Here is a 20,039-nt window from a genome sequence, read left to right on the forward strand (position 1 = left end):
GTTTATATTTTTTTAAGTTAAAGCTCTAGAGCATGTCTTTATTTAGCTTACAAATTACATTTTATATATTTGTTTTTTGTTTTTTATTAATACTTTTGTTTTGCTATTAAAAATAAAAAAAAACTCAGCTTTGGCTGTTAAGCGCTTAAATCAATGTTGTGTTTTAATGTCTTGTTAAAATGAAAACTAAAAAAGGCTTTTCATATTATTTTGTTTTGCTTTGTGTTTTATTCTTTATAGCATTTAATTAATAATTTGTTTTTAAATTATTTTACAGATATTGCAATCCCATGGAATTATACAGACCGGACACGTCTATGCCTTCATTTGCAACGCACGAAGTGCCAAGGTAAGTTGAAATAATTATCAATGTGTTTCCGTTTATTTAAACCCAAATGTAGAAACGGCTCTAAGTATGAATTTTATTTGCAGCCTTAAAGTAGGCAATAGATTTCTACAAATTATTTTTTTCGTATAACAGTAGACAGTGGGATGTTTATCAAAAATATTTATAATGAATCAAATCACAATGCCGACATGAGAAAGAAGGTCATGACTATTGATTATAGGCAAGTCTGAAAAGACTATTAACTAGTCCATAGTCCGGACTCTAGCCTGGTCTATAGTCTTGACTATAAATTTAAATATAATCTAGTCTATACAGTCGACATATAGTCCTAACTATAGTTAAGCCAATAGTCTTGGCTATAGACTAGACTGTCGTCTTGACTATAAAACTGAACTAAAATGAACTGAACTAAACTAGAACTGAACTAGAACTGAACTAGAACTGAACTAGAACTGAACTAGAATAGATGAACTAGAACTGAACTAGAACTAACTAGAACTGAACTAGAACTGAACTAGAACTGAACTAGAACTGAACTAGAACTGAACTAGAACTGAACTAGAACTGAACTAGAACTGAACTAGAACTGAACTAGAACTGAACTAGAACTGAACTAGAACTGAACTAGAACTGAACTAGAACTGAACTAGAACTGAACTAGAACTGAACTAGAACTGAACTAGAACTGAACTAGAACTGAACTAGAACTGAACTAGAACTGAACTAGAACTGAACTAGAACTGAACTAGAACTGAACTAGAACTGAACTAGAACTGAACTAGAACTGAACTAGAACTGAACTAGAACTGAACTAGAACTGAACTAGAACTGAACTAGAACTGAACTAGAACTGAACTAGAACTGAACTAGAACTGAACTAGAACTGAACTAGAACTGAACTAGAACTGAACTAGAACTGAACTAGAACTGAACTAGAACTGAACTAGAACTGAACTAGAACTGAACTAGAACTGAACTAGAACTGAACTAGAACTGAACTAGAACTGAACTAGAACTGAACTAGAACTGAACTAGAACTGAACTAGAACTGAACTAGAACTGAACTAGAACTGAACTAGAACTGAACTAGAACTGAACTAGAACTGAACTAGAACTGAACTAGAACTGAACTAGAACTGAACTAGAACTGAACTAGAACTGAACTAGAACTGAACTAGAACTGAACTAGAACTGAACTAGAACTGAACTAGAACTGAACTAGAACTGAACTAGAACTGAACTAGAACTGAACTAGAACTGAACTAGAACTGAACTAGAACTGAACTAGAACTGAACTAGAACTGAACTAGAACTGAACTAGAACTGAACTAGAACTGAACTAGAACTGAACTAGAACTGAACTAGAACTGAACTAGAACTGAACTAGAACTGAACTGAACTAAACTGAACTAGAACTAGAACTGAACTAGAACTGAACTAGAACTGAACTAGAACTGAACTAGAACTGAACTAGAACTGAACTAGAACTGAACTAGAACTGAACTAACTAGAACTGAACTAGAACTGAACTAGAACTGAACTAGAACTGAACTAGAACTGAACTAGAACTGAACTAGAACTGAACTAGAACTGAACTAGAACTGAACTAGAACTGAACTAGAACTGAACTAGAACTGAACTAGAACTGAACTAGAACTGAACTAGAACTGAACTAGAACTGAACTAGAACTGAACTAGAACTGAACTAGAACTGAACTAGAACTGAACTAGAACTGAACTAGAACTGAACTAGAACTGAACTAGAACTGAACTAGAACTGAACTAGAACTGAACTAGAACTGAACTAGAACTGAACTAGAACTGAACTACTAGAACTGAACTAGAACTGAACTAGAACTGAACTAGAACTGAACTAGAACTGAACTAGAACTGAACTAGAACTGAACTAGAAACTGAACTAAACTAGAACTGAACTAGAACTGAACTAGAACTGAACTAGAACTGAACTAGAACTGAACTAGAACTGAACTAGAACTGAACTAGAACTGAACTAGAACTGAACTAGAACTGAACTAGAACTGAACTAGAACTGAACTAGAACTGAACTAGAACTGAACTAGAACTGAACTAGAACTGAACTAGAACTGAACTAGAACTGAACTAGAACTGAACTAGAACTGAACTAGAACTGAACTAGAACTGAACTAGAACTGAACTAGAACTGAACTAGAACTGAACTGAGAACTAGAACTGAACTAGAACTGAACTAGAACTGAACTAGAACTGAACTTTTTTTTTTTTTTTTTTTTTTTCATATATATTCACTTTATTCAATTTAAGTATTTAAAGGTACAATATATTCTTAATACTAAGCCCGCTAAGCCATATGGCTTGACAGCAGGAAACATATATATAAACAATTTAAGTTTAAGATTAACATTATTTTATTTATTTCATTGCGATCTGATAAAAAAGGCCTTTATAAGTTTCTTTCTTTGAAATTTGTTTCTTGTATTTATAGTTCCAATTGGGATTTTGTTCAGAATATTTGGTAAAGTGACTCCTAGGGTGTTTCTTCCATACTCATTAAAGAAGCGTTTCACTTTATATCTTCCTTGCGCTCGTCTTCTCGTGTTATATCTGTGGTCTATTTCTTGTAGAAATCGGTGATCGTTAAAGAAGTCGTTCGCCAGGGTTGTACAGTATAAACTATGTACGTTAAGTATATTTAATTTCGTGGCTAGATCACAGGTGTTGGAGTTGTATACAGCTGTATTGTAGTTTGTTGGGTGATTGGTATATTGACTGCTGTTTGTTAAACTATCATTGGGGTTGTATGTTGTTGTGTTGTTATTTGTTGGGTGATTGGTATATTGATTGCTGCTTGTATGACATTCGTTTGAGTTGTGTATTGTTGTGTTATTGTGATTGGTATATTGGTCGTTGTTTGTAGAGTTTTTGTTGAGGTTGTATATTGTTGTGTTGTTGTTTGTTGGGTTATTAGTATATTGATTGTTGCTTGTAGGATTTTCATAAGAGTTGTATATTATTGTGTTGTTGTTTGTTGGGTGGTTGGTATATTGATAGTTTCTTGTAGGGTTTTCGTTGGAGTTGTATATTGTTGTGTTGTCGTTTGTTGGGTGATAGGTATTTTGATTGTTGCTTGTAGGATTTTCGTTAAAGTTGTATATTGTTGAGTTGTTTGTTGGGTGAATGGTGTATTGATAATTTCCTGTAGAGGTTTCGTTGGAGTTGTATGTTGTTGTGTATTGTTTGTTGGGTGATTGGTATATTGATTATTGCCTGTAGGATTTTCGCGAGAGTTGTACATTGTTGTGTTGTTGGTGGTTGGGTAATTGGTATACTGATTGTAGTTTGTAGAATTTTCTATGGAGTTATATATTGTTGTGTTGTTGTTTGTTGGGTGATTGTTATATTGATAGTTTCTTGTAGGGTTTTCGTTGTAGTTGTATAGTATTGTGTGTGTTTGTTAGATGATTGTTGTTTGGTAATGTGTTGTTATGAAGTGTTGGGTTTCTGTTTGTTGAAATTTGTAACAATGTATTGTGGGTAAGTAGGTTGCTGTTTACAATGTGAAATGTGTTGTTTCTATTAGTAAATGAGCTGTTTGTTGATCTGGTTGTGTATATGTTATTGTTTGTTGATACGTTTGTTATATTTTGGGATAATGAATAGTTAAAGCTAAGTGACGTGTTTGTGGTTGTGTGTGTGTTTGTGGAGTATTGATAATTCTTCCAGAGTGTTTTAAGTATCTGGTTTTGGGTTTTTTGTAGAGTTTTGCAGTATGTGGCACTACCCCATGCAGTAATACCATGTCTTAAATATGACTCTGCAAGAGAAAAATATGCTTGTCTAAGTACACTATACGTTGCACAGTTACTTAGGTGTACAGGGTATAGGCAGATTTACGAAGTTTTTTGCGTACATTTTCAACGTGTGTCTTCCATTTGAAATTATTATCGACATAGACACCTAAATATTTGTATGTCTGCACTACTTCTATATTTGTCGTACATTCTTCATTAGTATTATTTGGGTTTATTGTTTTTTGATGGAGGCAGTTATTGTGGTGGAATTTTAATTCTATAGAAGATTCAATGAGATGGCGGGGCTTTATATGCATAAGTTTCGTCTTCGCAGCATTTATGATTAGGCCATTGTCGTGGCACCATTTTGTTGCAATATTTAATTGTTTTTGCATTTTTTCTGTGGCCTCTTTTAAGTTGTTATTTGCAACAACGATTGCAGTGTCATCTGCGTAGGCAAATGTTTTGGTTTCTATAGCTTTGAGCATTTCATTTGCATATATAATATACAAAATTGGTCCTAATTTTGACCCCTGAGGTACTCCATATTTTGTATGCGTTTCATCGCTTAATGTGTTATTAATTTTAACACGATAATGATCTCAAGCTAAGATAATTTTTAAACCAATTGAGTGTATTTCCTCTAATTCCATTTTTTTCCATTATTTCTATTAGCTTTTCGTGCGATAGCGTGTCAAACGCTTTGCTGAAATCAATGAACAATACTAAACAATGTTGGTTATTGCTTAGACATGTGTTAAGATAATTTGCAAAATTTCCTAGTAATTTGTTGATACTTTTTTCTTTTTGGAAACCATATTGGTTATTGTTTATAATATTATATCTATTTAAGAATTGTGTTATTCTTCTTACAATGATTTCCTCCAGTATTTTTTCAATTATTGGGAAGAATGGCAATCGGCCTATAATTGTTACATACAGATTTACAGCCACTTTTATGAAATTGGTCTGATTATTGAAGTTTTTAGTAAGTCTGGTACAATGGCATTTTCTATACTAGAGTTTATTAGCTTAGTTAAAGGTAATGTAAATAAAGAAGGCATTATTTTTTAGATCTTTGGGTCGAATTTGATCTATTCCAGCTCCTTTATTTACACATAACGTTTTTAATATGTTGTATATTTCATTTTCCGTGGTTTGTGAGAGATAAATTGAATTTTGTTGAGTATTTGTTATAATATTCAGTGTTTTTATATTACAATTGTGCACCAATTTGTTAACATTTTCATCAAATTGGTTGTGCGAAGCGATTTGCAGTGTTGTGAACTGATTTCCTTGTTAAAATTTTTTAATATGGTATCATCAATACTTGTTGTTTTTTTGCCGATAATTTTATTTACAATTTGCCATGTTACGCGCATATCACTTCTATTTCAATAAATTGTTGACGATAATAATTATTTTTAGCATACATTATTTGTTTATTTAATTGATTTCTAAATTTTTTATATTCTATTTCAGTTTTTACTATTTTTATTGCTTTTCCATTTTTATAAAGTTTTATCCCGCATTTCACAATGTTTAATCAAATTTTCGTTAATCCACGGATTGGATGATCTTTTTTTATATATTGTTTTATTTTTATTATGAGCTATTATAAATTCCGAAAATTTTTTCATGTATTTTATATAAATGTCATTTGCGTTTTCATATTTAACTATTAATTCATTCCAGTTGACTTCTTTTATTTTTTTATTTACCATAACATTGTTTAGTTGCGAACCCTGATCTATAAGCTTATCCATACCCTGATTGTTTTCTTGTTTATTTAAACAACTGAAAAGAGAATAGTGATCTGATATTGTTGTTGTTACTATTGCTGCGGTTGCTTGTGTGTTTTTGTTGCTTTTAATAAATAAATGGTCAATGCAGGTACTTGTGTTTTTGTTTGAAATCTTCACGTGTACTCTCATTTATCATGCATTGCATACCATTTGAGCTTAGCATATCGAGATATGTTGTTGTCGTTTTGTTTTGTTTTGGTTATATCAATATTCATATCTCCTACAATTATTATTTCTTGTTTGCTGTTATTTTGTGATTATTGTTTCCATTTCATTTATAAATTCCGCTGCTTTATGGTCAGGGGGGGCGATAAACCGACAGTAGGGAATGTTTTTGTTTTGTAGTTGTAAGTCAATTTGTAGAAGTTCAAAAGAGTTTGCGTTTACTGAGATTTGTGTATAATTAATACTCTCGTTGATGTATACAGCTACGCCTCCTCCTTTCCCTTCCCTGTTTAAAAAAAATTGAGTTAAACCCAGGTATATTATAAAAGTTATTTCGCTATTGCTAATGTTTGTTTCAACTAAACGATGATTTTTACTTTGTTTATATATTATTTACACTGACGATAAAAGAGTTAAAGTTTAGTCGTAATGAACGGATTATTCATGTAAACAAGTGACACGGGATAACTTAAGTATTCCTTTTCGATTTCACTAAAAGAGGATATTTTATGTTTTTGATTTTTATTCATTTTATTTTGAAAATAGTCTGTTTTATGCAGTTTTTAAGTAATTTAAAAAGATTTTTATTTATTTATTTTTAGAAATTTTCTTTTTACAAATTTAAATATCAACTGTGGGCGTTATTGCTTCGATATCAGTGGCGTTGTTGATTATTATGGAAGGACAGTTTTCGGATCTACGGGCAAAAATCTTACCATTTCGGACCCATACATATTTCCAGTGTGTTTCGCGAGCTTTGGTTTTTGTTATCCATAACAATCTACGATAATAGGGTGTTAACTCATCATTAATGTAGATGTATTTACCACCACTATTATTACTTCCACCGCTGTTGATAATTTCTGCATCTACTCTATGTCTTCGAATTTTGCTCATAAGCTCTAGTTTTTTGCTTAGAGAGGAGAATTGGACAATAATTTTATTGTTTTGTTTTTTTAAACGAAAAGCATTGTTGATATTACTGTCGTTAATTTCGACGTTTAGCGATGAAGCTATTCGTTTTACAACATCTATAGGTGTCATTTGTGTGTCTTCAACATTTTTTACTTCAATATTTTGGTTAATCATCTGTTGTTCAATTATGTTTATACGAGTGTCTAAGCTGTTGATTTGTTTTTCTTTTATTCTGTCTCTCTCGGTTAATTCGTTCACTTGTGTTACTAGAGTAGAGATGGTAGTTGTTATTGTTGCCAGTGCTCCTTGTATTTCGTTTTTCATTTGAGAGTGTAAATTGTTAATACTAGTCACTAGCATTTCAATATGAGATTTAATCTCTTGCAGTTCTTTTTCAACATTGTTGAGTTTGTGGTTTACTGATCCAAGAGACAATGATTCCTTAAATTTTTTCGCTCCATCACTCTCATCAAAACTGTCATCAACACGTAATTGTTTTTGTTGATTATTCTCATCAAAAACGAATGTTTGATAGAGATTGTTTGGGGATTTGCTCCTTGGTTTACAAACGTGACATTTCCAGTTCGTTTTTTTCTCATTAGTCATAGTGGAGTACGTAGATTCCGCAAGTGGAGAGCATGTCGAAAAGTGGTAGTTAGAGTGACAATTATAACACTTTACATAGTTTGTTGTAGTAATTTTGTTTTTGCATTGGTTGCAGAAAACGTTGCTCATTTTTGATGTTTTTATTATTCTTTTTTTTCTTGATTTATTTTGTATAGGCTTAGATTTATGTGATTAAAATTTCAGTTTTTGTTTTATGTAATTTCACCGAATATATTATTATATTTGCGGTTTATAGTATCAGAATTTATGTTTTTTAATTCTAGATAGATATATGTAAATTGTTTGATTTATTCACACACACTTTTCACAGTAAAATAGATTTAAACGGGAGCTTTTGATAAATACGTCCGATCGCAATGAAAACTGAACTGAACTAGAACTGAACTAGAACTGAACTAGAATGAACTAGAACTGAACTAGAACTGAACTAGAACTGAACTAGAACTGAACTAGAACTGAACTAGAACTGAACTAGAACTGAACTAGAACTGAACTAGAACTGAACTAGAACTGAACTAGAACTGAACTAGAACTGAACTAGAACTGAACTAGAACTGAACTAGAACTGAACTAGAACTGAACTAGAACTGAGCTAGAACTGAACTAGAACTGAACTAGAACTGAACTAGAACTGAACTAGAACTGAACTAGAAACTGAACTAGAACTGAACTAGAACTGCTGAACTAGAACTGAACTAGAACTGAACTAGAACTGAACTAGAACTGAACTAGAACTGAACTAGAACTGAACTAGAACTGAACTAGAACTGAACTAGAACTGAACTAGAACTGAACTAGAACGAACTAGAACTGACTAGAACTGAACTAGAACTGAACTAGAACTGAACTAGAACTGAACTAGAACTGAACTAGAACTGAACTAGAACTGAACTAGAACTGAACTAGAACTGAACTAGAACTGAACTAGAACTGAACTAGAACTGAACTAGAACTGAACTAGAACTGAACTAGAACTGACTAGAACTGAACTAGAACTGAACTAGAACTGAACTAGAACTGAACTAGAACTGAACTAGAACTGAACTAGAACTGAACTAGAACTGAACTAGAACTGAACTAGAACTGAGCTAGAACTGAACTAGAACTGAACTAGAACTGAACTAGAACTGAACTAGAACTGAACTAGAACTGAACTAGAACTGAACTAGAACTGAACTAGAACTGAACTAGAACTGAACTAGAACTGAACTAGAACTGAACTAGACTGAACTAGAACTGAACTAGAACTGAACTAGAACTGAACTAGAACTGAACTAGAACTGAACTAGAACTGAACTAGAACTGAACTAGAACTGAACTAGAACTGAACTAGAACTGAGCTAGAACTGAACTAGAACTGAACTAGAACTGAACTAGAACTGAACTAGAACTGAACTAGAACTGAACTAGAACTGAACTAGAACTGAACTAGAACTGAACTAGAACTGAACTAGAACTGAACTAGAACTGAACTAGAACTGAACTAGAACTGAACTAGAACTGAACTAGAACTGAACTAGAACTGAACTAGAACTGAACTAGAACTGAACTAGAACTGAACTAGAACTGAACTAGAACTGAACTAGAACTGAACTAGAGCTGAACTAGAGCTGAACTAGAGCTGAACTAGAGCTGAACTAGAGCTGAACTAGAACTGAACTAGAACTGAACTAGAACTGAACTAGAACTGAACTAGAACTGAACTAGAACTGAACTAGAACTGAACTAGAACTGAACTAGAACTGAACTAGAACTGAACTAGAACTGAACTGAACTGAACTAGAACTGAACTAGAACTGAACTAGAACTGAACTAGAACTGAACTAGAACTGAACTAGAACTGAACTAGAACGAACTAGAACTGAACTAACTGAACTAGAACTGAACAGAACTGAACTAGAACTGAACTAGAACTGAACTAGAACTGAACTAGAACTGAACTAGAACTGAACTAGAACTGAACTAGAACTGAACTAGAACTGAACTAGAACTGAACTAGAGCTGAACTAGAGCTGAACTAGAGCTGAACTAGAACTGAACTAGAACTGAACTAGAACTGAACTAGAACTGAACTAGAACTGAACTAGAACTGAACTAGAACTGAACTAGAACTGAACTAGAACTGAACTAGAACTGAACTAGAACTGAACTAGAACTGAACTAGAACTGAACTAGAACTGAACTAGAACTGAACTAGAACTGAACTAGAACTGACTGAACTAGAACTGAACTAGAACTGAACTAGAACTGAACTAGAACTGAACTAGAACTGAACTAGAACTGAACTAGAACTGAACTAGAACTGAACTAGAACTGAACTAGAACTGAACTAGAACTGAACTAGACTGAACTGAACTGAACGAACTGAGCTAGAACTGAACTAGAACTGAACTTGAACTGAACTAGAACTGAACTAGAACTGAACTAGAACTGAACTAGAACTGAACTAGAAACTGAACTAGAACTGAACTAGAACTGAACTAGAACTGAACTAGAACTGAACTAGAACTGAACTAGAACTGAACTAGAACTGAACTAGAATGAACTAGAACTGAACTAGAACTGAACTAGAACTGAACTAGAACTGAACTAGAAACTGAACTAGAACTGAACTAGAACTGAACTAGAACTGACTAGAACTGAACTAGAACTGAACTAGAACTGAACTAGAACTGAACTAGAACTGAACTAGAACTGAACTAGAACTGAACTAGAACTGAACTAGAACTGAACTAGAACTGAACTAGAACTGAACTAGAACTGAACTAGAACTGAACTAGAACTGAACTAGAACTGAACTAGAACTGAACTAGAACTGAACTAGAACTGAACTAGAACTGAACTAGAACTGAACTAGAACTGAACTAGAACTGAACTAGAACTGAACTAGAACTGAACTAGAACTGAACTAGAACTGAACTAGAACTGAACTAGAAGCTGAACTAGAGCTGAACTAGAGCTGAACTAGAGCTGAACTAGAGCTGAACTAGAGCTGAACTAGAACTGAACTAGAACTGAACTAGAACTGAACTAGAACTGACTAGAACTGAACTAGAACTGAACTAGAACTGAACTAGAACTGAACTAGAACTGAACTAGAACTGAACTAGAACTGAACTAGAACTGAACTAGAACTGAACTAGAACTGAACTAGAACTGAACTAGAACTGAACTAGAACTGAACTAGAACTGAACTAGAACTGAACTAAACTGAACTAGAACTGAACTAGAACTGAACTAGAACTGAACTAGAACTGAACTAGAACTGAACTAGAACTGAACTAGAACTGAACTAGAACTGAACTAGAACTGAACTAGAACTGAACTAGAACTGAACTAGACTGAACTAGAACTGAACTAGAACTGAACTAGAACTGAACTAGAGCTGAACTAGAGCTGAACTAGAGCTGAACTAGAGCTGAACTAGAGCTGAACTAGAACTGAACTGAACTGAACTAGAACTGAACTAGAACTGAACTAGAACTGAACTAGAACTGAACTAGAACTGAACTAGAACTGAACTAGAACTGAACTAGAACTGAACTAGAACTGAACTAGACTGAACTAGAAACTGACTAGAACTGAACTAGAGCTGAACTAGAGCTGAACTAGAGCTGAACTAGAGCTGACTAGAACTGAACTAGAACTGAACTAGAACTGAACTAGAACTGAACTAAACTGAACTAGAACTGAACTAGAACTGAACTAGAACTGAACTAGAACTGAACTAGAACTGCTGAACTAGAACTGAACTAGAACTGAACTAGAACTGAACTAGAACTGAACTAGAACTGAACTAGAACTGAACTAGAACTGAACTAGAACTGAACTAGAACTGAACTAGAACTGAACTAGAACTGAACTAGAACTGAACTAGAACTGAACTAGAACTGAACTAGAACTGAACTAGAACTGAACTAGAACTGAACTAGAACTGAACTAGAACTGAACTAGAACTGAACTAGAACTGAACTAAACTGAACTAGAACTGAGCTAGAACTGAACTAGAACTGAACTAGAACTGAACTAACTGAACTAGAACTGAACTAGAACTGAACTAGAACTGAACTAGAACTGAACTAGAACTGAACTAGAACTGAACTAGAACTGAACTAGAACGGAACTAGAACTGAACTAGAACTGAACTACTATTAGTCCATAATCTAGTTGTAGTCTATAACTAGACTAAACTACTACTAATCTATAATCTAGTCTATAGTTTAGTGTATAGTCTATAGTCTGGTCTATTATCTAGGCAATAGCCTAGTTATAACATAGTCTATTATCTAGTCAATAGCCTAGTCATAATCTAATCTATATTGTAGTCATAGTCTAGTCTATAATCTAATCTAGTCTACAGTCTAGTGCTGTTAAAGTATTGAGTAGTGGGTATCGAGTATCGAGTATTTGCCGTATTTTTTGGGTACTCAATACTAAAAAGTAGTTACTCAATACTTTCAGACTTGTATATGATTTAACTTATTTAAATTTAACGGCTATGATGTGAAAAATACAGCTCTAAAATCTAATATAGACCATATCATTATTAGAAATGCAACTCTTAGCAATATCAAATCAATGTAAAAATAATTTAAACACTGCAATAATAGTTAAAAGTTACAAATATTTATCGACGCTATCTAAAAAATAAAATGTCTCAAAAGAGGTGTGATGTCTGGTCTACTTTACTTAAAAAAGGAAAAATTCCTCGTTTTTGATATAAAATAAAACCGTTAAAAGTATCGAGTAGTATTGAGTACCCAACGAAAAGTATTGAGTAGTATTGAGTAATCAAAAGTAGTAGAATATTACAGCACTACTACAGTCTAGTCTACAGTCTAGGCTACAGTCTAGTCTACAGTGTAGTCTATAGTCTGGTCTACATACTAGTATAGTCTATATAGTTTTGACCATACACTAGATAGTAAACAATACTATAAACAATACATGTTCTAAATTTATAGATCTGTTCTGCTTCCGAAATTAATTAATATTGATGTATGGTATTTTAAAATTGAATACATCACTTAAATTTACTTTTTAAAACTAAATAATTAATAAAAATCTTAATTGCTTTTGGCAGGTACCCAAGATTAGACGTCAAAATGATTGGATACGCCTCATTTGCGCCCATCAATCAGAAACACAATAAGGACGAAGAAGGAATGTATGCTAATCTTAGACGTCAATCTTTAATATGACCCATGAATTACACGATACCGAATCGACCACATATTTAGCACCAACCGCCGACAATCACTTGGATCCCAACGATAATACGGCCTCAATAAATGAGGAAAAGGAAATGCAGCAACAACTACACCGGGCACTTTCAACATAAGAGACACTTGAAATTACAACAGATTAGAGAACAAATGGAAGAACAGGAACAGCAAAAACAACAAGCAAAAGAAGAGAAAGAAATTGCAGAAGCTCAACACAAACACAAACACCATAGACATCATCATCATCGTCGTCATCATCATGTCAGATTTAATATTGACAGTGATGAAGATAACGAGACATCAACCCCTGAAACTACTATGAACAGCACAGAATGATGCTAAACTTTTGCAACATATTCTCATAAATTGCAACAGGAGCAAAGACAACTGCATCTGTTGCATCAACAGCAACAACAAAGAGCTGCAACATTTAATATTTAAAAATAAATCTATTTCAATTTTATATGAAAATAGAAATTATTCCAGACACAACATATCTCAGTAAGATAAATTTAGTCACTTTAGATTAGAAAAGCACACAGAACACACTCATACACATTTAAAATATTGTATTTTTCATTCCATAAGAAGATCATCCCATTTCACGCTCTTAAACTGATTTAGGTTTTTACAAGTTTGACTTGTATGCACGCGTCAAAATTGATATCTATCGAAATCGACGGAAATGTCAAACAATGTAACTTCGATCGATATTGTATGCATCAAGGTTTTACAATTATTCATATGTAAATGGTGTAGACAACACTATCGCCCTTATCATTAGTATTTAAATTTTATTTAAGTTTAATTAAAAAAATATAAGGCTGGTTACTTAAATATCGTGCTTAAAGAAGTTCGACTCAAAGCCGATATAAAAATTTAAAAATTTAGCAATTTAACAAAAAACCTCTCTCCTCTATCTTATGCACTCACATCCTTCCTCTCTGTCCCTCATAGGCTATAAATTAATTTATTTTTAAAAACACTAATGTTTACTTATTTATAAAAAAGTAAAATTGACAATTTTTAGTGTGTAGTTATTGAAAATTAAAAAAAAATTATTACAAATTTAAGAAAAAAAAATTAAAAACACCTTGCTGCATTCCTGTGATTGTTTATAATTTTTTTGTGTATTTTATATGTGGTTGATTCTAAATATAATTATTTTATTACAATTAAAATTAATTAATAATAATTAATTTAAAACATAACCTTAAAATATACGCCAGTAATAAATAATGTAGTATTATGATTTCCAATTGAAAATAATCTAAACTAAACATTGGAAATGAAATCCTTTAAGTTTTAGTTTTATATTTTTATATTTTTCCTCATTTAATTTTAAGCAAATTAATTTTTTTATATGTTGTATATATAATTTAATTTATCAATATTTTTTTAATAATTTGAAAAGATTGTGTTAATTTTATTTTATATTTTTCTAAAATGTATTCTTTAAGTTAAATTACAAAAGCCCAGCTTATAATTTACTTAATTATTGTATAAGTTTTAGTTTTGTAAGCGTAAAACTTTTATAAAAATATAAAATTCATAAACTCATAAAATAAGAGAACATGCTAAAACAGAAGATTTTTATTTCATACGAAAATTAATCGATTGGTTACATAATCTAGGTTTGGGGAAAGAAGCGAAGTAGCAATATAGAATTTTTATACAAGTATTTGCCATCATAGGAAACATGAGGACTTGGGAGGACTTGTTGTCCCATAGAGTGCGATAACTAGCTAACTATTTATCTATCTAACTAACTAACTACTACTAACTAACTAACTAACTAACTAACTAACTACTAACTAACTAACTAACTAACTAACTACTAACTAACTACTAACTACTAACTAACTAACTAACTAACTACCTAACTAACTACTAACTAACTAACTACTAACTAACTAACTAACTAACTAACTAACTACTAACTAACTAACTAACTAACTAACTACTAACTACTAACTACTAACTAACTAACTACTAACTAACTAACTAACTAACTAACTAACTACTAACTAACTAACTAACTAACTACTAACTAACTAACTACTAACTACTAACTAACTAACTAACTAACTAACTAACTAACTAACTAACAACTAACTAACTAACTAACTAACTACTAACTAACTAACTAACTACTAACTAACTAACTAACTAACTACTAACTAACTAACTAACTACTAACTAACTAACTAACTAACTAACTAACTACTAACTAACTAACTAACTAACTACTAACTAACTAACTAACTAACTAACTAACTAACTAACTAACTACTAACTACTAACTAACTAACTAACTAACTAACTAACTAACTACTAACTACTAACCTAACTAACTACTAACTACTACTAACTAACTAACTAACTACTAACTAACTAACTAACTACTAACTAACTAACTAACTAACTCCTAACTAACTAACTAACTAACTAACTAACTAACTAACTAACTAACTAACTAACTACTAACTAACTAACTAACTACTAACTAACTAACTACACAAACTAACTAACTAACTAACAAACTAACTAACTAACTAACTAACTAACTAACTAACTAACTAACTACTAACTAACTAACTAACTACTAACTAACTAACTAACTAACTAACTAACTACTAACTAACTACTAACTAACTAACTAACTAACTAACTAACTACTAACTACTACTACTAACTAACTAACTAACTAACTAACTACTAACTAACTAACTAACTAACTAACTAACTAACTAACTACTAACTAACTAACTAACTAACTAACTACTACTAACTAACAAACTAACTAACTAACAACTACTAACTAACTAACTAACTAACTAACTACTAACTAACTAACTAACTAACTAACTAACTAACTAACTACTACTAACTAACTAACTACTACTAACTACTAACTAACTAACTAACTAACTAACTAACTAACTAATAACTACTAACTAACTAACTAACTAACTAACTAGCTACCTAACTAACTAACCAATTAACTACCTAACTAACTACTAACTACTAACTTACATCCATCTGAACATTCGCAGAACAAATGGACAAACTATCAATAATGGACGTGACATCTTTTATACGATCTTGGTAACAGAATAGTGTCAGTTTTAAACCATGTAAGAACGTATAGTCGAACATGGCCGACCATATGATACCCTACAGTAGTGATTATGTTAATATTATAGATCATTTGTTCAAAATAAAGCATTAATTTTGATTTTTACCTTAATTCAGAAATATTTTAAATTTGTTGACAAAACAAGTAAGTACTATATTCGGCTGTGCCGCATCTTCACCATGATGCGTTAAAAAACAGTCAGTACGAATTTTATTACAAAAAATCAAAAATACCAATTGTATCTCATTTTATACGTTCTAACTTAATCCGGGCTCTTTATGTTTAATTTCATATTTCTAGGTTCAATATTATAGAAATTTCAAAAAGTATGTTTTGTAAAACGAAAAAATACCAAAAAGTCCCCTTTTATAGGTTCTTACCTAGTCAAGGCTCTACATGCTAAATTTCATGTTTCTAGGTTCAATATTATAGAAAATTCAAAAAGTACCTTTTGTAGAACGAAAAAGTACCAAAAGTCCCCTTTTATTTGATATGACCTAATTCGGGCTCAACATACTTAATTTCATGTTTCTAGGTTCATATTATAGAAAATTAAAAAAGTACCTTTTGTAGAACGAAAAAGTACCAAAAAGTCCCCTTTTATAGGTTCTTACCTAGTCCAGGCCCTACATGCTAAATTTCATGTTTCTAGGTTCAATATTATAGAAAATTCAAAAAGTACCTTTTGTAGAACGAAAGGTACCAAAAAGGCCCCTTTTATGTGTTCTGGCCTAATCCGGGCTCTACATACTTAATTTCATGTTTCTAGGTTCAATATTATAGAAAATTCAAAAAGTACCTTTTGTAGAACGAACAAGTACCAAAAGTCCCCTTTAATAGGTTCTTACCTAGTCAAGGCCCTACATGCTAAATTTCATGTTTCTAGGTACAATATTATAGAAAATTCAAAAAGTACCCTTTGGAGAACGAAAAAGTACCAATAAGTGCCTTTAATGTGTTCTTGCCTAATCCAGGCTCTACATATTTAATTTCATGTTTCTAGCCAATAACAACGTAACGTCCCAGTAAACAATTTTTTCAGACATGTCTGATGTCAGAAATTTTCTGAAATAATTCTTATACTTTATCAGAATTTTTAACGAATTTCTAAATTTCCTTTAGACATTTTACAGAATAATCGGCAAACTGTTTGTTAGACTTTTCTGCACATTTTCTGAAGTATTAAACGATTAATATCAGACTTGTCTGCACATTGTCGAAAGGGAATTTCAGTGTTACGACAATTATGAGACTAATCTGCACATTGGCGGAGGACAATTTGATTTTTTTTCCTATATTATTTTTTAGACATAAAGGAGAATAGTCTATACATTTTCTGAAGTAAAATATAAAATGGATTAAGAATTATATCCGATAAATCTGCACATAATCTGAAGAGAATTGTTTTTGTAACGTTCCTTTAGATATTTAACAGAATAGTCTGCACATTTTCTGATATTTTTTGCTCGGTCATTTTGTTCCCATTTTCAGTACTTTTGTAAGAAAATTTTGCGACAACTCTGCACATTATCTGAAGGAAATTTTGTTTTTTTTTTATAAAAATCATGCACAAACCTGTTTATATTTTGAAATTCGTCAACTGTACTTTAAAAGGGAATTTAATTTTTATTTTCTTTTATTTTCTCAGTTAGTTTTTGGAAATCAAGTAAACAACATCTGCATATGTGATGATTATTGTTTAAATTTCTTTAAACTTTGTTAATACACAAAAATTAGCAAACAAATTACATCATTTTTTATGGTTTAATTTTATAATTTTAAATAGATGTATATAATGAACTCTATTTTCGTATATAATACGTAAGTAGTATGGTTTAATTTTATTAATTTTAAAAATAATCTATAAATTTCTATTATTTATTTATGTACCCTTAAGAAGTCATGAATAATGGAAGCTTATAAATTATTATTAAAATTAATAAACTTAAACCATAATAAATTGTATATATGAAAATAGTTTTCATCAGACGTTGATCAGAATAGTCAGGCCATTTTCTTATACTTGATCAGACTTTTGTACGAACTGTCGGACATTTTATCAGACATTTATCCGACATCTATCAGACATTCTTATACTTGATCAGACTTTTGAACGAAATGTCGGACATTTTATCAGACATTTATATGACATCTATCAGACTTTCTTATATTTGATCAGACTTTCGTACGAAATGTCGAAAGAATGTCAGACATGGTACCAGACTTCAATCAGATTTGTCGAAAATTCCTTCAGAATTTCCCCAGGAATTTACATCAGATTTCGTACCGAATTCTGACCGACAACTCTGCACATTATTCCGAATTTCCTCAGACAAAGAGTTCCGAATTCCGAGCAACCTTTCATACGATTTTCGTAACGAATTCTGACGGAATTCGGATACGAAATCGGGAACTTGTGCAGACTGTCGGTACGAATTCGTTACGAATTCGGCAAAAATTGTTTAGTGGGGTGATGTTCATTCTTTGCTTTGTGTTTATAAACAAGAATTACAATAACAAATAACAAAAAAAATTTACCGTTTGATACTGTGTTTTGTTTTTGTTTGATTATTGTTTTGTATAAGCATGCACGAAAAAAGTAAATTTTTGATGAAATTTTCAGAGGAGGTCTCGGATTTTTACTCATATCTTCGTTATTTATGGGCCGATTGGGCTGATTTTAAATAGCGTTCTATTCAACCGTATTTCCGATAGAATTATTGAAAATTCGGATCTCGCAGATATCTGGGGTCTTCTGAAAACTGATTTCAACATACACACAGACAGACAGACAGACAGACGGACATGGCTAAATCGACTCCGCTATCTATAAGGATCCAGAATATTATACTTTATAGGGTCGGAAAATTATATTATAGAAATTACAAACGGAATGACAAACTTATATACCCTTCTCACGAAGGTGAAGGCTATAAAAAGAGATTTTCTAAAAGAAGTGTTATATAGAGGCAAGGGGTTTATGTGGGCCTATCGTTATAAATTTTGGTAGAGAAATTTACGTCCACATTGAAGTCATTTATTCAGAATTTCATCGTGATATTAGTGTTTATAAGTGAATTTTGAGCTTCAAGTAATTTGAAGGGGACTTTGTATGGAGGCTAGGGTCAAATGAATCCCGATAATTACGAAAATTGGCAGTATCATTTAGACTTATATAAAATTTAGTTTTGTAGATTTTTGGAAAGTTACAAGAACATTTAACATAGATAGTTGTGATGAGGGCTAAGCGAAAGAATGGGCCGATTTTTACCATTTAAAAAAGAAGAGTATGTGCCAAAATTATCCTGTGCACAAGGTTTACATACATGGATACACACTTGGACAAATCATTTTTAATATAAAACGTGCTAAATATTTTGTAGACACAAAAAAATTCCCAATTTTTTTTTAATCTTTAATATGCCAATAATTTATAATATACTTAATAAAATTTTATAAATATACTAATCATTAACTACTACTATTTATATAGATAAGATTTACCTACAAACGTTTATTAATTTTTTTATAGTAATTTCCTTTAAGTAAATTGCGATTTCATTCATTTAACACTTTAAGTATTAAACTTTGATCATAAATATTTTCAAAATTTCTAGATTATATTATATACCAGTTAAAAGTAAATTACCCTAGAAAATTAGATAAGAATCCTGCTTCAAAATAAAAATCATGTGTTGTTAGAGATTTTTAGATAATCTCTATGAAGAAAAACACAAACACGCCCACCAAACGTAATAAATGATTAGAAAATTATCAGATATGAATATATAGACCTATTTTATTTAACTTTTAAATGCCCCAGATTTGGAAGAGTAATTTTATCGAATTGTAACACAATGTGGATAATATCACAAGATTTAGAGAATATTTCGGATGAATAATCGCTATAGACTTGAGATAAATTTAAAACGATCCTCATAAAATGTTGATTTAAATCAAGCGACGATCATCGATCAACTCATTTCTTTATTTTATCCGAAATCACCCCACTGTGCAATGTAAAAT

The 20,039-nt window shown here is 31.5% G+C and overlaps 2 protein-coding genes across 2 annotated transcripts in view; both read left to right on the plus strand.

Moving 5' to 3' along the window:
* The window catches only part of LOC119612582 (protein anachronism), a 41,037-nt gene extending 28,047 nt beyond the window's left edge, over positions 1–12,990 (plus strand). The window contains 4 exon segments of the mRNA XM_037968391.1: positions 278–295; positions 298–349; positions 12,733–12,830; positions 12,833–12,990. Of these exon segments, the coding sequence (XP_037824319.1) occupies positions 278–295; positions 298–349; positions 12,733–12,830; positions 12,833–12,990 (326 nt within the window).
* Position 12,991: 1 nt separating this feature from the next.
* LOC119612583 (ETV5-related protein Ets96B-like) lies at positions 12,992–13,210 on the plus strand (the record flags this gene model as incomplete). Its single annotated transcript, XM_037968392.1, has 1 exon — positions 12,992–13,210. A coding segment is annotated over one exon (219 nt), but the record flags the coding sequence as incomplete, so codon positions are not given.
* Positions 13,211–20,039: the final 6,829 nt, after the last annotated feature.

The sequence above is a fragment of the Lucilia sericata genome, unplaced genomic scaffold (assembly GCF_015586225.1).
Source record: "Lucilia sericata isolate MDLA Ls3-8-SP2 unplaced genomic scaffold, ASM1558622v1 Contig001743F_arrow, whole genome shotgun sequence".
Classification (NCBI taxonomy): Eukaryota; Metazoa; Arthropoda; class Insecta; order Diptera; family Calliphoridae; genus Lucilia; species Lucilia sericata.